Raw genomic sequence first — 16,534 nt, forward strand, 5'->3', positions numbered from 1 at the left:
AACGAGAGGACAGAAATGCGTGCAGGGCGTGCGTGCGTGCGTGCGCGTGTGTGCGCGTGCGTGCGTGTGTGTGCGCGTGCGTGTGTGCAGGGCGTGTGTGTGTGCGCGTGTGTGCGTGTGTGTGTGTGTGCGCGTGCGTGCGTGTGTGTGGAGGAAGATTGTCTTCTCCATGCTGAATACCACGGGGACCTGGTGTGGGGGCTTCAGGGGGCCGAGCCCTGGGGGAGTGGAGAGGCTGGGCAGCTGGGATCCGGCGGGGGGCTGTTGTTGTGGGGGAAGGGCATGCTAGACGGGACCCATTGCTCGCTTGCCGCCAAGGAGGGGAGGGGGGCACGGCCCAGGCTCTGTGCCCTGAAGACAGCCCCATCCTTCTAGGGAGGCAGGTCGCTCCACACACAGCAGGTGACTGGGGAACAGCTGTGTCCCCGCTCAGAAACGGCTCCGTACGTCAGCGCTGTCCGGCCCTGGGCGCCTCCAGCCACCTCATGCCCATAGAAGGGCATGGCTTGAGCGGCCTGGCAGGGCCTGGCCCTCCTTGGCCCCCTCCTTGACCCCCTTCCCAGCTGTCGTGCATGCCGAGGAGAGGGAGGCGGCGGTGGAGGGCACGGCCGCCAGCCCAGGTCGCGGCGGCGCGCTGATGCCTGTCCCCGGGCCTCGGGCTGCACCTGTGCGGGGTCCATCGGGGGCTCGGTTGGAGAACCGGCTGGACGCACCCCCAGGCCCTTGGAGCCTGGGCGCCCCAGCGACATCACCCCCACGGGGGTGGGTGTACCGCTGACATTTCAGAGTGAAACTGAGACCCAGGGTGGGTGGGGTTCTCGTTTCACAAGGTGACTAAGGGAAGCAGGGATTTTCCTGTCCGAGGTGAGGGAGAAAGTCCCCGACGCCTAGGCAGGGGACTGAGGCTGGGAAGCCCCACCCAGGGGCCCCCAGGACAGCCAGGGTCTGCTGGGGTCGGAGCCGAGCAGGTGAGACCTGCCCCCCTGCCCCCCTGCCCCCCATGTGCTGCCCATGGGGGCTTTCAGGTCTGTGGATCCAGGGCAGGCCGTGCCCCTCCAACTGGCCAACTTGGGCCATCCCCTCAGACTGCCCCAGACCCCTCGGGGGCCCCATGTGCACCCCAACCCTCCCCAAGGCCGGACGGAACCACGCTGGGCCCTTCCCCTGTCTGCACCCAGGCAGGACTCCTGCTGCCGCCGGGAGATAGGCTTGTAAGCCCCCTGGGCCGCCCCCTGCCGCAGCCCAGCCCCTCCCTGGTTGGCCCGGATGACAGGGTGGTCTCCAGGCCCCTGCCCCTGCCACGTGCTCTTTCTCTGAAAAGCCATCAGGCCACGTTTTCCCATGCGTGGAACCACTCACCATGGAGCGCTGAGAATCCGTGCCCCAGGGCGGCCACTGCAGCCGCCCGGCCTCGCCTCCCCTCCCCCGCCACCCGGCCTCCCCTCCCCCGCCACCTGGCCTCCCCGCCACCTGGCCTCGCCTCCCCCGCCACCTGGCCTCGCCTCCCCCGCCACCTGGCCTCACCTCCCCCGCCACCTGGCCTTCCCAGCTTGACCCAGCTCGACCCAGCTCTGGAAGGTGCCGGCATCATCGCAGACTTTGCACAGGCCCTTCCTCAACCTACCTGGCCGCCCCACCCCCTCTGCAGACTTCCCTCCCCTCCCCCGGGTGGTCGCTACCCCAGGCTCCCTTCGCATCTGCCACTGCCCGTGGTGGGGGCCGGCGTGGAGCATGGTCTGTCCTCTCCAGCACCCGCCCCGGGTAGGCTGGGCTGCTCTGGCCCTGGATGACCCTGAGTGGGGCGGGATGGGGGGAGCAGGTGTCTCCCTGCCCCAATCGCTGCCTGTCGCTGCCTCAATCACTCCTCTGCGTGCTGAACTAAGGGGGCAGGCAGGGTGGGGACAACTTGCAGGGCCACCCTGGGCAGGGTCCCTTTCCCGGCCATCTGTCCCTGCAGACCCTCTCGGCCTTGCCCTCTGGGCTGCAGGGTCTTCAGGAGAGAGGCCACAGGTCCCCACGGGGCTGCGGGCAGCTGGCAGCTGGAGGGAGGGGCTGAGCCAGCTGGGAGGCCTTGCTTGCCTCGGTCCCCCTGAGGGAGCTGGCGGTGGGAGGAGCCTGTGGCATGTGAGGGGCAGAAACCCACGGGTGGGAACCCCCCCACTCAGCCAGACACCTGGTGGCCCTCCCTCCCTCTTGCCCTCTCCGCAGGACCGGCACCACCTGGTACAGCCGGGCACACGGCCCTGGAGGAGCGGGCAGTGCCAAAAGCCACTCAGGAGGATGGTGGAGCCGGGCGGCATGAGGCCCCGGCCCCGGCAGCGGGCTGATGGGGTGGAGGGATTGGGGGCCGCACGCTGGGGCTCCTTCCCCAGCCCTGCCCAGGGCCCAGACCCAGAGGCAGCAGTCAGAGCTTGGTCAGGCCTTGGGACCCCTGGGTGGACCTGGTCTCCTCCGCCCCACTTCAGGGGTCTCGGGCGCCTGGAAATTTCCCAGGACGGGGGGAGGCCTAGGTCAGCCCAGATGATGGATGCCTTCCTCCTGCGCCCACCTCCTGCCTCCATCTGGACACTTCCCATTCCCTCCTTGGGTGGGGAAGAGGGAGAGGACCTTGACACACATTTGGGGAAGTCGCTGCACGGCCCACCCTGCTGATCTGGGAAGCCGGAAACCCTTCCCTGCATGCCCGCCCCCTTCCTGGTCCCCAGTTCTCTCCTCATAAACAACCCCGGAGCCACCGGGGCAGAGCCAGGAGGGTCTCCGGTCCAGAACGGGCGGGCCCCCCAGGGTGGCACTGTGGGTTTGGGCATTGCTGCCCTCCCTCCGCGACCCCCCCTCCCCCGCCTGCCTCTGCCTCAGTATCCCTCAGAGGGTGCCAGAGCAATGGGCCAGCCCTCAGTGGGGAAGATGAGGGTCCTGACAGCAGCAAGAGGCCCCTGGAACTGGCAGGCGTGGGGCCGTGAGTGTTGCCTTTGCTCTCCTGGGCTCTGAGTTCCAGGTGCAGGTGGTAGGAGGCGGGTGGGCACAGAGCCCCAGGGCACACGGCACCGGCTGCTGCACCTGGCCTAGTACTTTCTGGGGCGACTGCGCCTTGGCCCTTAGGCCTCAGTTTCCCCACGTACACGGTCAGAGTCACAGTACTCAGCAGTCACTCAGCCACGCCAGCCTCGCCGAGCTCTGCAAGCCAAGGTCCTCGCTGTACAGCCAGGGAGGCAGGTGCCAGGGCCTCCCTTTCCAGGGGCAGAAGCTGAGGCTTAAGGGTTGAGCCTGCTGCCAGCATGTGTTTCCTAACGCGGCTTCCCTGCAGCGGCTCCTTGGGGAGCCCAGGCCCCCTGCGACCCGGCTAGGACTCAGGGTGACCCAGGGGTGTCTGGGCTGCCCCTCGTAGGTGCTCAATAACCCCACCACTGCTGGTCCCTGAGGTTCCCATGAAGACGAGGGCCACCCCGAATAGGGCACAGCTCAGAAGACACCCCTAGGGACCTCCTCCAAAGCAGAAAGGGGACTTAGCTTGGCCATAATGAGCTGGTCCTCTCCAGAGCCACCTGGAAAGGAGCCCTCAGCTTCTCTCTCAGGCCCCAGCCCTGAGCCCTTTGCATCTGGGGATCCTCTTTCTAGGGGTGCCCTGGGCCATAAGACAACCAGTGAGGGGAGTCCCCAAAACTCCCCAAACCCTGAGTGCAACCGAGGCAGACAGAGTCAGACCCTCTCTGCCGATGATGAATTGAGACTTAGAGGGGAAAGCACAGGCTGGGGGTGCAGGGCCAGGGGATGTTCAGCCAAACGGGAATCCAGGCCCGTGGTTGGGAAGCCAGCCCAGCCCCTGCCCCTTCCCCCATACCCATGAGCCTGAAGGGAGGGGGCTGGGGCCTGTGCGGGTGTGGAGTTTATAGGAGATAAGAGGATTGAGAAAATCAGGCCTCCTAACACTGCCCAGCCAGCACAGCCCTGCAGTGCCAGACACAGGCAGATAAGGGGGGGTGGGGGTGGGCGGTGTCGGTGGCGGGAGAGGAAAGCCCCGGCCCTTTCCCGGGGTCAGGCCAGTCTGTCCAAACTCCATCAGCTAACTGTCTCCAAGCCGGGAAGGTGGGAGTTGGTGGGTTAGCAGGGGGAGCACTGTCTGGTCTCATTGGCTGGCAGGGAGGGGCTGTCTGGGAACCTAGGAACTGAGTCCACCTCACCCCGTAGGAGTGGGAGGACCTCGGGGCTCTGGCCTCAGAGCCTGGAGCAGGGCCAGCTCTGGGGGTGGGCATTTGCAGAGGTCAGCAAGGACAGCCGGCAGAGGGTGGGGGTGACAGTAACTGGGGGGTAGTAGTGGTGGGTACAGCCTCGGCTTCCCCACTACCCCAGGAGCTGTTGGTGAGGACAAGAGGCTCACTGCCCTGCTCTATGCCTGGCAGGTGGCATCACAGATGCTGTTCCTTCCTGCTCCCAGGGAAAAGCACAAACCCCTCACTCTGAAGGTGTCTGTACCCCCTCCTCCCTAGGGAGAGGAAACTGCTTTGTTGATGGTTTCCCTTCTGAGGTCCCAAGGCTGCCAGCTCACCCTCTCCTCCTCTCTCAGTTGCCTCCCTTCGAAAGATAAATGGGACATGGGACAGATGCACCTAGCTAGTTGATTCTAGAGGAATCTGGAAAGAAACCTTCAGCCCTTCCCCAAATCCCAGCTTCATCTCTACACCCACCACTACACCACCCTGGCTCCTCTCCCTTTGCTGGACCTAGGCACATATAAGACAGATGAGTACTCAGAAACACCACTCTACTTGGAGTCACCCAGGAGCCACTGAAACCACCAGCCCTGACCCCTCTTCTGCACCCCACCCCCCATGGGCTCTCACTGCTTAATGCACCTTTCTTTGGGATACAGCTCTATAAGCGTGGACTCGTGTGTGTGTGTGTGTGTGTGTGTTGAGAACATCTGAACAAGAGGGCAGATCCCTCCCTCTCCAGCCTCTATTTAAGTTCTATTGTGGTACTCAGCCTACTGGGGAGAGGGTATGCTCTCTTATGTTCTTCAGCCACAAGCTTATGGGCCATGTCTTAGTCACAGAAGAAAGAAAAAAGGCTCGACAAGAGAGAAAAGTGTGAATGAAAGAAAAGGTAGATGAAGAAAGGTAGGAAGCAGGAACAACTGGATGATGGATGGATGAATGGATGGATAATAGGTGGATGGAGGGATGGATGGATGGGTGGATTGATGAGTGAGTAGATGGATGGATGATGGGTAGAGGGACAGATGGGTGGATGAATGGGTGGACGGATGGATGGTTGGATAGGTGGGTGAATGGATGGGTGGATGGATGAATGGATGGTTGGACAGACTAATAATGGCTGAATTGATGAGTGATTGCATAGATAAATTGTTAGTAGATGGATGGGTGGATGGATGAGTGGGTGGATGGATGAGTGACTGGATGGATAGATGGAAGAGGGAATAGATGCATGGAAGGATGAAGGGTAGAGGGATAGGTGGATGGATGGAGAGGTGGATGGGTGGATGAATGGATGAGTGGATGGATGGAAGGATGAAGCGTGGATGGATAGGTAGATGGATGGATGGAGGGATTGATGGATGAGTAAATGGGTGAATGAGTGAATGGATGGAGGGACGGATGGGTGAGTGAATGGATGGGTAGATGGATGGATGAATGAATGGTGGGAAGATGGATGCATGGGTGGGAGGGTGGATGTTTGAACAGATGGGTGGATGGATGGATAGGTGGATGGATGAGTAGATGGAGGGAAGGATGGATGGATGCATGGTGGGCAAATGGATGAATAGGTGGGTGGATAGATGAGTGGATGGATGAATAGGTGGATGGATGAGTGAATGGATGGATGGATGGATGGATGGGTGATGGGACAGATGAGTGGTGGGTAGATGGATGGGTGGATGAATGGATATAGGTTGGTGGATGGATGGATGGATGATGGACGGATGGATAGGTAGATGGATGAGTGAATTAATGGATGGAAGGATGAAGGGTGGATGAATAGATGGATGATGGGTAGATGGTTGGATGAATGAATGGATGGATGGAAGGATGGACGGACAGATGGATGGATGGATGGATGAGTGAATGAACGGGTGAATGGATGGGTGGGTGGATGAGTGGATAGATGAGTGTATAGATGAATGTTGGGTAGAATAATGGGTACAGAATGAAGGGATGGTTGGATGGATAGATGATGGGTGGATGGATGAGAAGACAGGTGAATGGATGGATGAATGAATGGATGGATGGATGGATTATGGATGAATGAATGTGTGGATGGACGGGTGAATATATGGATGATGGATGGATGGATGGATGAGGGGTGGATTAGTGGATGGCTGAATGGGTGGATGAATGGATGAGTGAATGGTTGGATGGATGGATGGGTGGATGGACGGGTGATTGGATAGATGAATTTTGGGTAAATGGATGGGTGGATGGATAGGTGAGTGGATGGATGGATGTATAACGGGCAGATGGATGGATAGACGGATGGGTGATGTATGCATGGATGAGTGAATGAATGGATTGATAAATGTATGAATGGAGGGATGTTTGGATGGATAACGTGTGAATTGATTGGTGGATGGGTTGATGGACGGATGGATGGATTGGTGGTTGGATGGATGAGTGAATGGATGAGTGGATGGATGGGTGGATGGATGGATAATGGGTAGATAGAAGGGTGGATGGGTGGATGGATGGGTAGATGGATGGATGGATGTGTAATGGGTGGATGGATGGATTGATGGATGGATGGGTGGATGAATGAAGGGATGGGTAGATGGAGAATTATGGGTGGATGGATGGGTAGATGAGTGGATAGATGGATGGACGAGTGAACGGTTGGATGGGTGGATGGATGGATAGATGGAGGGATGAGTGAATAGATGGACTGATGAATGATGGGTGGCTGAATGGGTGGATCGATGAGTGGATGGATGACTGTATGGGTGGGTGGATGCATGAATGAGTGAATAAAGGAATGAATGGATGGATGGATGATGGATGAGTGGATGAGTGGATGGCTGGATGGGTGGATGGATGGATGGGTGGATGGATGGTTGGGTGGATGGACGGGTGATTGGATAGATGAATTTTGCGTGAATGGATGGGTTGATGGATAGGTGAATGGATGGATGGATGTGTAATGGGCAGATGGGTGGGTGATGTATGTGTGTATGTATGTATGGATGGGTGAATGAATGGATTGATAAATGTATGAATGGAGAGATGTTTGGATGGATAATGTGTGAATTGATTGGTGGATGGGTGGATGGATGGATGGATGGATGGATGGATTGGTGGTTGGATGGACAGATGGATGAGTGCATGGATGGATGGATGGATGGATGGATGGATGGATAATGAGTGGATAGATGGGGGGATGGGTGGTTGGATGGGTGGGTGGGTGGATGGATGGATGGATATGTAGTGGGTGGATGGATGGATGGGTGGATGGATGGATGCATGAATAGTTGGATAGATGGAGGTTGAGTGAATGAACAGATGGATGATGGGTGGATAAATGGGTGGATATATGGGTAGATGAGTGAATAGATGGATAGATGGATGGATAGATGAATGATGGGTGGATGAATGGGTGGATGGATGCGTGAATGAATGAACGGGTAGATGGATAGATGGATGGATGAATTGGTGTATGGACACACGGAGTGGAATTATGAATTGGTGGATGGGTAGATAAATGTAATGTTACAGATAAACGACTGGACAGATGAATATAGATGTAATTGGATAATGGGTAGAGTTTTAGATGAACAGATAGGCAAATATAGAAAGAGACAGAAGAATAAGAAGACAGATACTGAGTAAATAGATGTATGGCTTGGTGCTGGATGAACTATTGAAGAGATAAATTGGTGAAGAGTCAGACCTAAATCAGGGATTTTTCACTCACTGTTCTCTTTTCCTAGAACACTTTCTTCCATCGATGTGTGGAGCTACTCCACTCAAGTGTCTTTACAAGTAAGGAAAGGCTTATTCCTCCCCATGAGGCTTTCTTTGACTCTCATATATAAAATGTCACCCCCCCTCCATAACTCCATATCCTCTTACCCTGAATTCCATCTTCTATAGCATTTACCGCCATCTGATACATTGCAATATATATTTCCTTGTTTATTTATTTTTTATTCCCACTAAATGTCATTTTGTGAGAACAGGAACTTTGCTAATTCTAAACAACTCCAGCACCTAAAAAGTGAATACAGTCAGCATTCAATAAGTTTGTGGAAAAATACATGGATAAGTGGAAAAATATATAAAGATAAATTTAGAGATGAATGACTAGGTGGTTGTTTGGATGAGATGTGGATGAATGAATAGATGAATGAAAATAACAGTAACTAACATTTATTGGCAATTTACTATGTTCCAACTACTGTTTTAAGTATTAACTCATTTGGATGGCCTTATGGGCAAAATAATGGACAACTATGTATATGGCAGGACAAACATACACGTATTCATGCACAATTGGATGTCTGACTTGCTAGGTGGCAAGACGGTTAGACATATGGATGGATGAATAGGCAGATATACGAATGGATCTATGAAAGGGAAGGATAAATAGTAAAATATTTAGATAAATGGGAGGACAGTAGAATATTTGGAGAGATAGAAGAATGTATTAAAGAATGAACAAATAGTTCACCAGTTGCATATATGGGCAGATAGATATACAAATTGATGAATACATAGATAATAGTAATTAACATATTGAGTAGATATTATGTTCAGGATAGGTGGATGACTAGCTAAATGCTTCTTTTAAGTGTTTTACATGTTTTACATGTATTAAGGCATTTAAATAAATGGATGGATGGATGGGTATGTACATGGATGGATGAATGGAGGGATAGATGAGTGGGTGGGTGGGTGGACACTTGCTCCATGAAGAAATGTAAAGAATTAGGGATGGACGTGAGTTTACACGCATTGGATGGATTGAATGAATTGATGGAAGAATGTATTGCTTACATGGACAATTGAATGGATAGATATATTGAGAAATCGATGGATTCATAGACGACACAAGGAAAAACAGATAGCTGTATAGAGAGGACAGATGGAGAGCATGGATGGATGGAGGATGGATGGACAGATGGAGGATGGACAGATGATGGATGGAGGATGGATGGATGGGTGGATGGATGGATGGATGGACTTACGGAGTATGGATGGATGGACGATGGATAGAGGATGGATCAATAGATGATGGGTGGAGGATGGATGGATGGAGGATGGATGGAGGATGGGTGGATGGTGGATAAATGGATGGATGGATGGATGGATGGACAAATAATGGTACAGTTGACATCAAATACTCTGCCCTATTGTTCGCGTTGGGACATGCCCTAATTGGGAAACTGAGTCCTGACCACCGCATTTAAAGATCTTTTCTTGCTACCTCCCACCCATCAGTCTGATGAATAATCGTGCAACACTATTTAAGTTCTAGTGACAGGAAACCCCTGCCACCCCAAGGCAGCCCTCTACCCTGTGGAAATATTTTTCCTTCTTTTGAACCAAAATATAATTTGGCACATTTCATGCCTGGCTGCCTGTGACTGGGATTCCAGCAGTAAGAGCAGGAGGCAGGGGGAGACGGGCAGGTTGAGATGGAAGGGAAACACACGCTTACTTTCCCTGGGTGATCTGGCTCCGCTCGAGGCCTGGCCCCGTCGCCCTCCCTCCTCCCACCAGAATCCTGAGGTCTCCGCAGCTCCGGCTGGAGGCTGGGGATGGGCAATGGGCACAGCTGTTCTCTGCGGCACACCCCACATTCTCTGGCTCCCCTGGGTTGTGCGGGGGGAGGGGCAGGCTGTGGGCCACGGGACACGGCCTGTTACGTGGGGGGGCGTCTGAGCCGGACGTCCCGACCTCCACAAAGTCTTCACCAGACAGCCACCACCTGAGCCACTGGGACCTATGTGCCACGTGGAATTCTTCTGACGCCGCTGCCCCCTCCAACACCCAGGGATTCACCCACGTGTCCACCTGCTTGCCAGTCCGAGCCTAACCTGACCCTTTGTCCACTCACACATATGCAGGTGCTCACTGGCCCTGACCGCCTGGCACAGCCAGAGGGCAGACTAGCTGGGGAAGCAGGAGGGCCATCGCTCTGCGTGCGGCCGTGGGGTGGAGGGAGGTGGCCGGGCCAGTGCTGTGGTGGCCAGCTGTCGGTAGACGGGCTTGGTTCCGGCTGTGCCGGGCCCCTGCTCTCCGACCTCGGGTACTAGTCTGAGCCTCGGTTTCCCCATCTGGGACACAGGTACGGTGGCGTCTGCCTGTCAGGGTGGTCGTGGGCGTTGGCGAGCCTGGTGAGCTCCTGGATGTGAGATGGCTCGGCCCGGAGCTGGCCCTCGGCGAGTCCCGGCGAGTCCCAGCGAGCGAGCCCGAGTCTGGTGCCTCCCTGGTCCGGCCACTCGCCTCGCGTGTGCTCCAGTGAGTCACGGCGACTCAGCCCAACCGGAGAAACAGTGGGCTGGGCTGCTCCTCCTGGGGCCTTGGCCAGAGCCCGGGGGCAAGGGGGGCCGCTGGCCAGGCCACCACACCGACCTCGTGCCACTGGCCACTTCTGGGGAGCATGGCTCTCCCATCCCGACGGGAGAGGCTGTGTTGGCCTCTGCCTTGTGGGGTGTCGCTGCTCCGACCTTCCAGTGCCGTCTGGCAGGGGACGGGGGAGGGCAGCAGCCTCCCCACTGGGGAGCAGACAGGATTCCTGGGGTGCCCCGGCCTCCCCCGTGAGGTGATAACAGGAGCAGAGGGCTGGAAAGAAACAAAGGGAAAATGGAGAACGGGAGGGAGGGGAGAGGAGGGAGGGGGAGGAGGGAGAAGAGGAAGGGAGGGGAGAGGAAGGGAGGGGGAGGGAAGGAGGGAGACAGAGATAGAGACAGAGAGACACCAGAGGGAAAAGAAAGGAGAGAGGGGCTGAGTATGGGACCAGGGAGGCCGGGGGGCAACGGAGGAAGGAGCACGGGCCCCGGGCCGGGCTGGGCAGGGCCGTGGAGAGGGCCAGAGGGCAGCTAGGCCAGGGCTGGGCAAGGGGAGAGGCGGGCAGGGATGGGGAAGCAGATGTGGGGGACCAGGCACCAGTGAGCGATGGAGATGGGATGCAGGAGGGAGGAGCCTGCAAGGCAGGGAGCGGCCGCCAAGGTGGCCAGGGCAGGGGAGGGGGGAGGCGGGAGAGGAGGAGGGAGGGAGGCTGCCGCCTGCCCATCACAGGCCTCTGAGGTCCTGCTAAGCCCCCAGGCTGCTGGGCTGCGAGGGTTTTCTCTCTGACATTTTTACTAGTCTCAGAAGGAGGGGGAGGTGGAGGTGGAGAAGACCGAGGGGGGCGGGGGAGGGGGCTGGGGGGAACCAACGGGAAGCAGCTGCTAGGCGTCCCGGAGCGGGAGAGGGGCCGCGAGACCCAGAGTCCGCGAGGCCGCAGAGGCAGGGACAGAGGGGCACTCGGACAGCCCGGGGGCAGCCAGTGGGGAGCTGGCCCAGGGGACCCCCAGGGGCCAGAGGGGCCAGGACAGACAGGCGGAGGGTCACAGACCAACAGACACAGAGAGGAGGCAGGGGAGGGGGTGTCAGAGCCAGAGACCAGCCAGCCAGCCAGAGGGAGAGACAGAGCAAGAAGGAGGGAAAGGGGGAAGGAGAGAGAGAGGGGGGAGAGGGTCCCAGTGGCAGGGGGAGTGGAGGGGGCAGGGCAGCCGCAGAGGGCCGCAGGCAGGAGCCTTTGAAGAAGCAGCCGCAGCGTCCCGTCCCCAGGGCTGGGGTCAGGCCAGGTCGCCGGCCAGGCGGGCGGCCGCATCATGAGCAGCTCTGCGCTCCTGAGAAGGAATTCTAGCAAACAGGGCCTGGAGAGCCTCCTGAGGTAGGTCCCTCCGCCCAGGCTGGGGCGCGGAGGGCAGGGCAGGGTGCCCGCGCTGGTGCCACCCACGGAGGACTGGCACCGCGGAGCCTGGGCCGCCTGGGCGTGGGGCTCCCCAGCCTCCCCCAGGAGCCTGGCCCCAGCCCGGCAGCTCTGCGGCCCCTGTGCCGCGGGCAGGGTGTGGGGTGCACCAGGCTGTGGGCCTGGCGTGCGCACGTGCGTGTGGGTGCGTGCGCGCGGGCCCGTCCCTTCCTCTGCGCCCCCAACATCGCGTCCTCTTCTCCCAACTGCACCGCCGGGCCTCAGGCAGTGGCCACTCTCTGCTCGAAGACCCTTCCCCGGGCCCTGGGTCTCCGCGCAGGCTGCACTCCCCGGCTGAAGAGCGTGGCCCCAGCGTGGCCTCCGAGGCCTCCTCTGGTCCTGCAGGCCCTCGGGGACTGTCCAGTCACCCCTTACTTTACAGATGATGAAACTGGACTTAGTACCACATTCACCACCCCGGCCCTTCGGGCACCGGCCCAGCGCGGAAGGGGCCGCGGGCCACGTGAGTTCTTGGGCCTCAGAGCCGGATCTTCCCGAGCTGGAATCCTGGCTCCTGCATCCTCGGGCCATGGGCCAGTGCCCAGTCCTCTCTGGGCCTCAGTTTCCTCCTCTGTAAGGTCGGGGTGTGGTGGCCCTGCCTCGCAGAGTCCTGGAAAGAGAGCAGAAGCAAAGTGCCGCAGGTGGGCTCAGAGCCGCTGCGCACTGTGGGCGGCTCCCTGCCTCCCTCTGAGCCGCCTGCAATGCCCTTCCTCCTCCTCCACCCTTCCAGGCATCTAAGGCCCAGCAGAAATGCTGCCTCCTGAGTGCAGCCCGCCTCGGCTTCTCCTGAGCTTGGAGGACTGCCCTCTTCCGCCAGGCCTGCGGGCCTGCTCCCTGCCCCCTTGGACGGCATGGCACAGGCTGGGCAGGCTGCCAGCTCCTGGAGGGCACCGGCATCCCTCAGCATTCCCAGTCCACCCCAGCTCTGACTCTGGGATGAGGGGGTCAAGGTGTGCAGGTGGGCTTAGCAGCCTCTGAGGGGAGTTGAGAACAGCCCCGGGCCCCGTCAGCAGGGTCTCTGCAGTCACGGAGGGATGGCTCTCTCCCTGCCCCACCCTGGCCTGGCCTTAGGGCTGCGACCCCAGGGTGGGGCCCAGAGAGAGGGTTGGAGGGGGCCCTGCTGGGCGTGCTCCCTTGGGGCCCCGCTCTGCCCGTGGAGAAGGCAGGCCCCCCTGGGTCTCCTGGGCTTCACACCTGCCCAATCCACGTGTCTCAGGCGGGACCTCCCGTTCCTGTCAGTTGGGATGTGTCCTCCCAGGAGTCACTGCTGTCCCCCTGTCCCCAGTCTGTGGTCCAGGAACAGAGGAGTGCCTGCTGGGTCAGTCCCCGGGGCTCCCCAGCGCCACGTAACAAATGGGGAAACTGAAGCCATGGGAGTGTGTTGCCCAGCCCACTGTGGGGGGTGGTGGTGCAGGGAGAGCCCCAGGGCCTGGCTGTGTGCACAAGCATCTGTTGTCACAAGCATCCGTCCAGGTATGGCTTTGGCTCAGCTCCCAGACCTGGTGCCAGGTTGCTGACCTGGGTGAGCGGGGGGCGAGCTGGAGGCGCCAGCGGGGCTCAGAGGGTGCAGCTGGACTGAGGGTGGGGGCAGGTGGGCACGAGCCCCGAGGACCCAGGCAGGTGGCCAGCCAGGGCAGGGACGGGAGGAAACCTCCCTCTGAGCTCCCCGGGGACTCCCGCTGTGGAGGGTGGGGCGGGGGGGGAGCACGCAAGGGTCCCTCGTGAAGAGTCGTGGAGTGCGTCTGTCCGTCCGGCCACGCTGAGCAAGCCCCCTGCACGTGGTCATGCTCCCGACGACGTGCACAGACCCGCACACGCTCCAGGCCCCTGACCCAGCGGCCGGCGGGGCTACACATCACACACCACACACAGATGTGACTTCCTGCCACCCTCTCTCCCGAATCTAATGGGCCTGCCGGCCGACAGGCCCCTTGTCCCCGATGGGCAACAGAAAACAAGACTCGGAGAGGCTATGAGTCGCCCCGGGTCCCCTTGGGAGTGGGGAAGCTGTCCCCCTCGCCCCCTGCCTCACCCCAGTCCCTCACCTCGAACGCCTGGGCGCAGGGGAAGGGGGCCAGCAGAGGGGGCGCCGTCCCCTCCGTGACAAGCGCCGCGAGGGTTTGCTGACACCAGCAGTGGCTGGGGTGTAGACTGAATCCAGTTTAAGTGGATTAAAAGCGACCCTATGGGCCCGTAGGGAAATCGCCTCCCCGCCCCGCCCGCACCCCTCACCCAAGCGGCTCACGCTGGGCTGCGGCGTGTGGCCACCGGGTGCTGAGCGGAGCCGGTAGGCGGGCAGGGTCGGAGCCCAGGGCTGACCCCTCCCCAGCCCCCGTGCCCCCAAGCCCAGCTCTGGCTGGGAGTCACTCCCGGACCCCTCCAGCCACCCTGGGGGATCCAAGCCTCTCCCTAGGCCCCCCCCCCCCAGTGTTAGGGGCCATCGGAGGGCAGCGAGGGGACCCTGGGTCCATTCACTCCCAGAGGACGCTGGACTCGGGGCCACCTGCCGGGTCACACGGTCCTCAAGGGCCTGGCTTTTTAAGGTAGGGGCTGAGCTGGCACAGTGCAAGGGGCTCCTGGTCCCCCAGGGGAAGCTCTGGGCGCCAGAGGAGCCCCCAGCCCCCGGCTCCCAGCACACATCCACCTCGGACACGTTGGTGATCTCCATGCCTGGCTCTCCCACCCTGGCCAGCCTGTCCCAGGAGGCCTCTAGGGAGCCCAAGTGGCAAGAGGGCGAGGGATGGGGCCGGCTGCGTTCTGGGCTGGCCCACGGGGACTGGGGGAAGCCAGGCCAGAAACTACGGTGTCAGAGGGGCGTGGCTGCTTTGGGCCCACCCAAGGGCCCGCATCCGGGGGTGGGGTGGCTCCTGCCCTGGTCAGGCCGGGCGCCCGGTGGGCGGTGCTGCCACGGGTCCGGGTGGTCTGTCGTTCAGAGCGGGTACTGCCCTGGGAGCCCGGGCGAGCCAGCAGCAGGGGGTACAGGGACCAAGTGGCCCAGCCCCTTGGGCAGGGTGTCAGGGCCGGAGCCCAGAGCGCTGAGGTTCAGGCCAGGCTCCAGCCCCGACCCGCAAACCAGAGTGGGAGAGAGCAGCAAGTGAGTGGCGGCCAGCGCGCACCGGGCACCTGGGGGCTGGCGCCCCTGTCCCTGCCAGAGCCTCGAGACGGCGCCCCACGGCTCCTGGGCCCTGAGGGACAGCTGGACAGGGTGTGGGCCCCAGGAGCGGCTCAGCACAGGTGGGTGGCCAGGGGCTGACCCACTGCAGGTGGGCGCCGGGTGGCACCAGACCCCGGCCCACCCCAGGAGGCGAGGGTGCCGGGCACATGAGGGACGGCTGCTGCCCATGACGGGCGGGGAGGTCCTGAGGCTTGTGGAGGTGAGGCTGCGGCTGGGGTGTGCCCTGTGGACCCTGAGGCTCTCCCGCCGGGATGTGTCCTTCCCGGTGGTGGGTGGAAGAAGTGGGGGGAAGACAGAGTGGAGAGGGCAAGGGGCAGCGGGGCCCCTGTGAAGACAGAAAGGGGACGTGTGGGGACAGGACGGGATGAGGGCAGGGGACAGGACAGTGGTCAAAAGGAGGGAGAGGCAGCAAAGGAGGGGCTGGACGAGGCAGGAGATGGGGATGCTCGAGGGGTCCTGGGATGAAGGAAGGGGCCCCCGGGGGCCGGGTGGAGTGGGCACCCAGTACGGGGGGATGGGGAGGGCAGCAGTGACCACCGCCTGCGGTGACCCTCCCGGGAAGGTGGGTGAGGGCAGGCAGGTGAGAGAAGGGAAGGCGGGGAGAAAAGGGAAGAGAAGGAGAGGAAAACCCAGTGAGGAGAGGGGAGGAGGCAGGGGGGCCCGGAGGCGGCACCCCATTCCTGGGCTGGGCCCTCCTGGATGGTGACCCAGGGGCTGCGGGGTTGGGACCCTGCCTGTGCCTCCTTGGGGTGGGGGGCCCCCAGTGAGACGCTGCATCTCTGAGCCTCAGTTTCCTTGCCCGTGGAGGGTCACTTTGTCCCTTTAATGGGGTCGTTCCGGCCGAGCCCCTAGCTCTTGGCCAAGACTTTGGGGACAGAGGACCGGGGTCTGGTGGGACATCCAGAAGCGTGGCGCCCCACAGAGCCGCTGAGGCTGAGCCCACGCCCCCACCTGTGCGGGCGGGGAGGCCGGGGTGTTGGCCCCGCCCTGGGGGACAGGCAACAGGGCCTGCAGAATCACAAGACACACAGCCAGGGGTGGCATGACAGAGTGAATTAGGGCCGGTCCAATGGCAAAGCCCCTGCACCCCCAGAATGATCGCTCCCAAGGGGTCAGGGATGAAGGAGCACCTTGAAGGAAGGGCTGGGGGCTGCGTGTTGGGGGCTCCGGTGGCACAAATGGTGTGGAGGCATCAGGGAGAGGGTCCCGCTGCTCCGTGCACGTGGGGACCCAGGGATCTCGGGGAGGGCGGAGCCAGGAGCAGACGGACAGGTGGTCAGATGCCAGGCTGCACCTCCTGCCCAGGTGGGCAGACAGGTTTGGACGACGTGCAGACCCCGGGACTCGGCGGAGGAAGAGAACCCCTTTGGTGCCGACTGCGGGGAGAGCCACGTG

General features: G+C 60.4%; 1 protein-coding gene and 1 pseudogene across 3 annotated transcripts in view; one reads left to right on the forward strand and one right to left on the reverse strand.

Annotated features, from left to right (window-relative positions):
• The window catches only part of LSP1 (lymphocyte specific protein 1), a 36,456-nt gene that overhangs the window by 1,285 nt on the left and 18,637 nt on the right, over positions 1-16,534 (forward strand). The window contains exon 1 of one of the 3 annotated variants that reach the window (XM_030833127.3): positions 11,729-11,886. The exons of 1 other annotated variant lie outside the window; for it this stretch is intronic. In XM_030833127.3, the coding sequence (XP_030688987.1) occupies positions 11,825-11,886 (62 nt within the window). In that variant the 5' untranslated portion in view covers positions 11,729-11,824. Of the gene's footprint in view, positions 1-11,728; positions 11,887-16,372; positions 16,509-16,534 lie in introns of those variants that run through there. One more of the 3 variants, XM_060302763.2, reaches the window with a different exon arrangement.
• Positions 2,416-5,978, reverse strand: LOC132597761 (guanine nucleotide exchange factor subunit RIC1-like; annotated as a pseudogene).

This window comes from Globicephala melas, chromosome 8 (assembly GCF_963455315.2).
Source record: "Globicephala melas chromosome 8, mGloMel1.2, whole genome shotgun sequence".
Taxonomy (NCBI): domain Eukaryota; kingdom Metazoa; phylum Chordata; class Mammalia; order Artiodactyla; family Delphinidae; genus Globicephala; species Globicephala melas.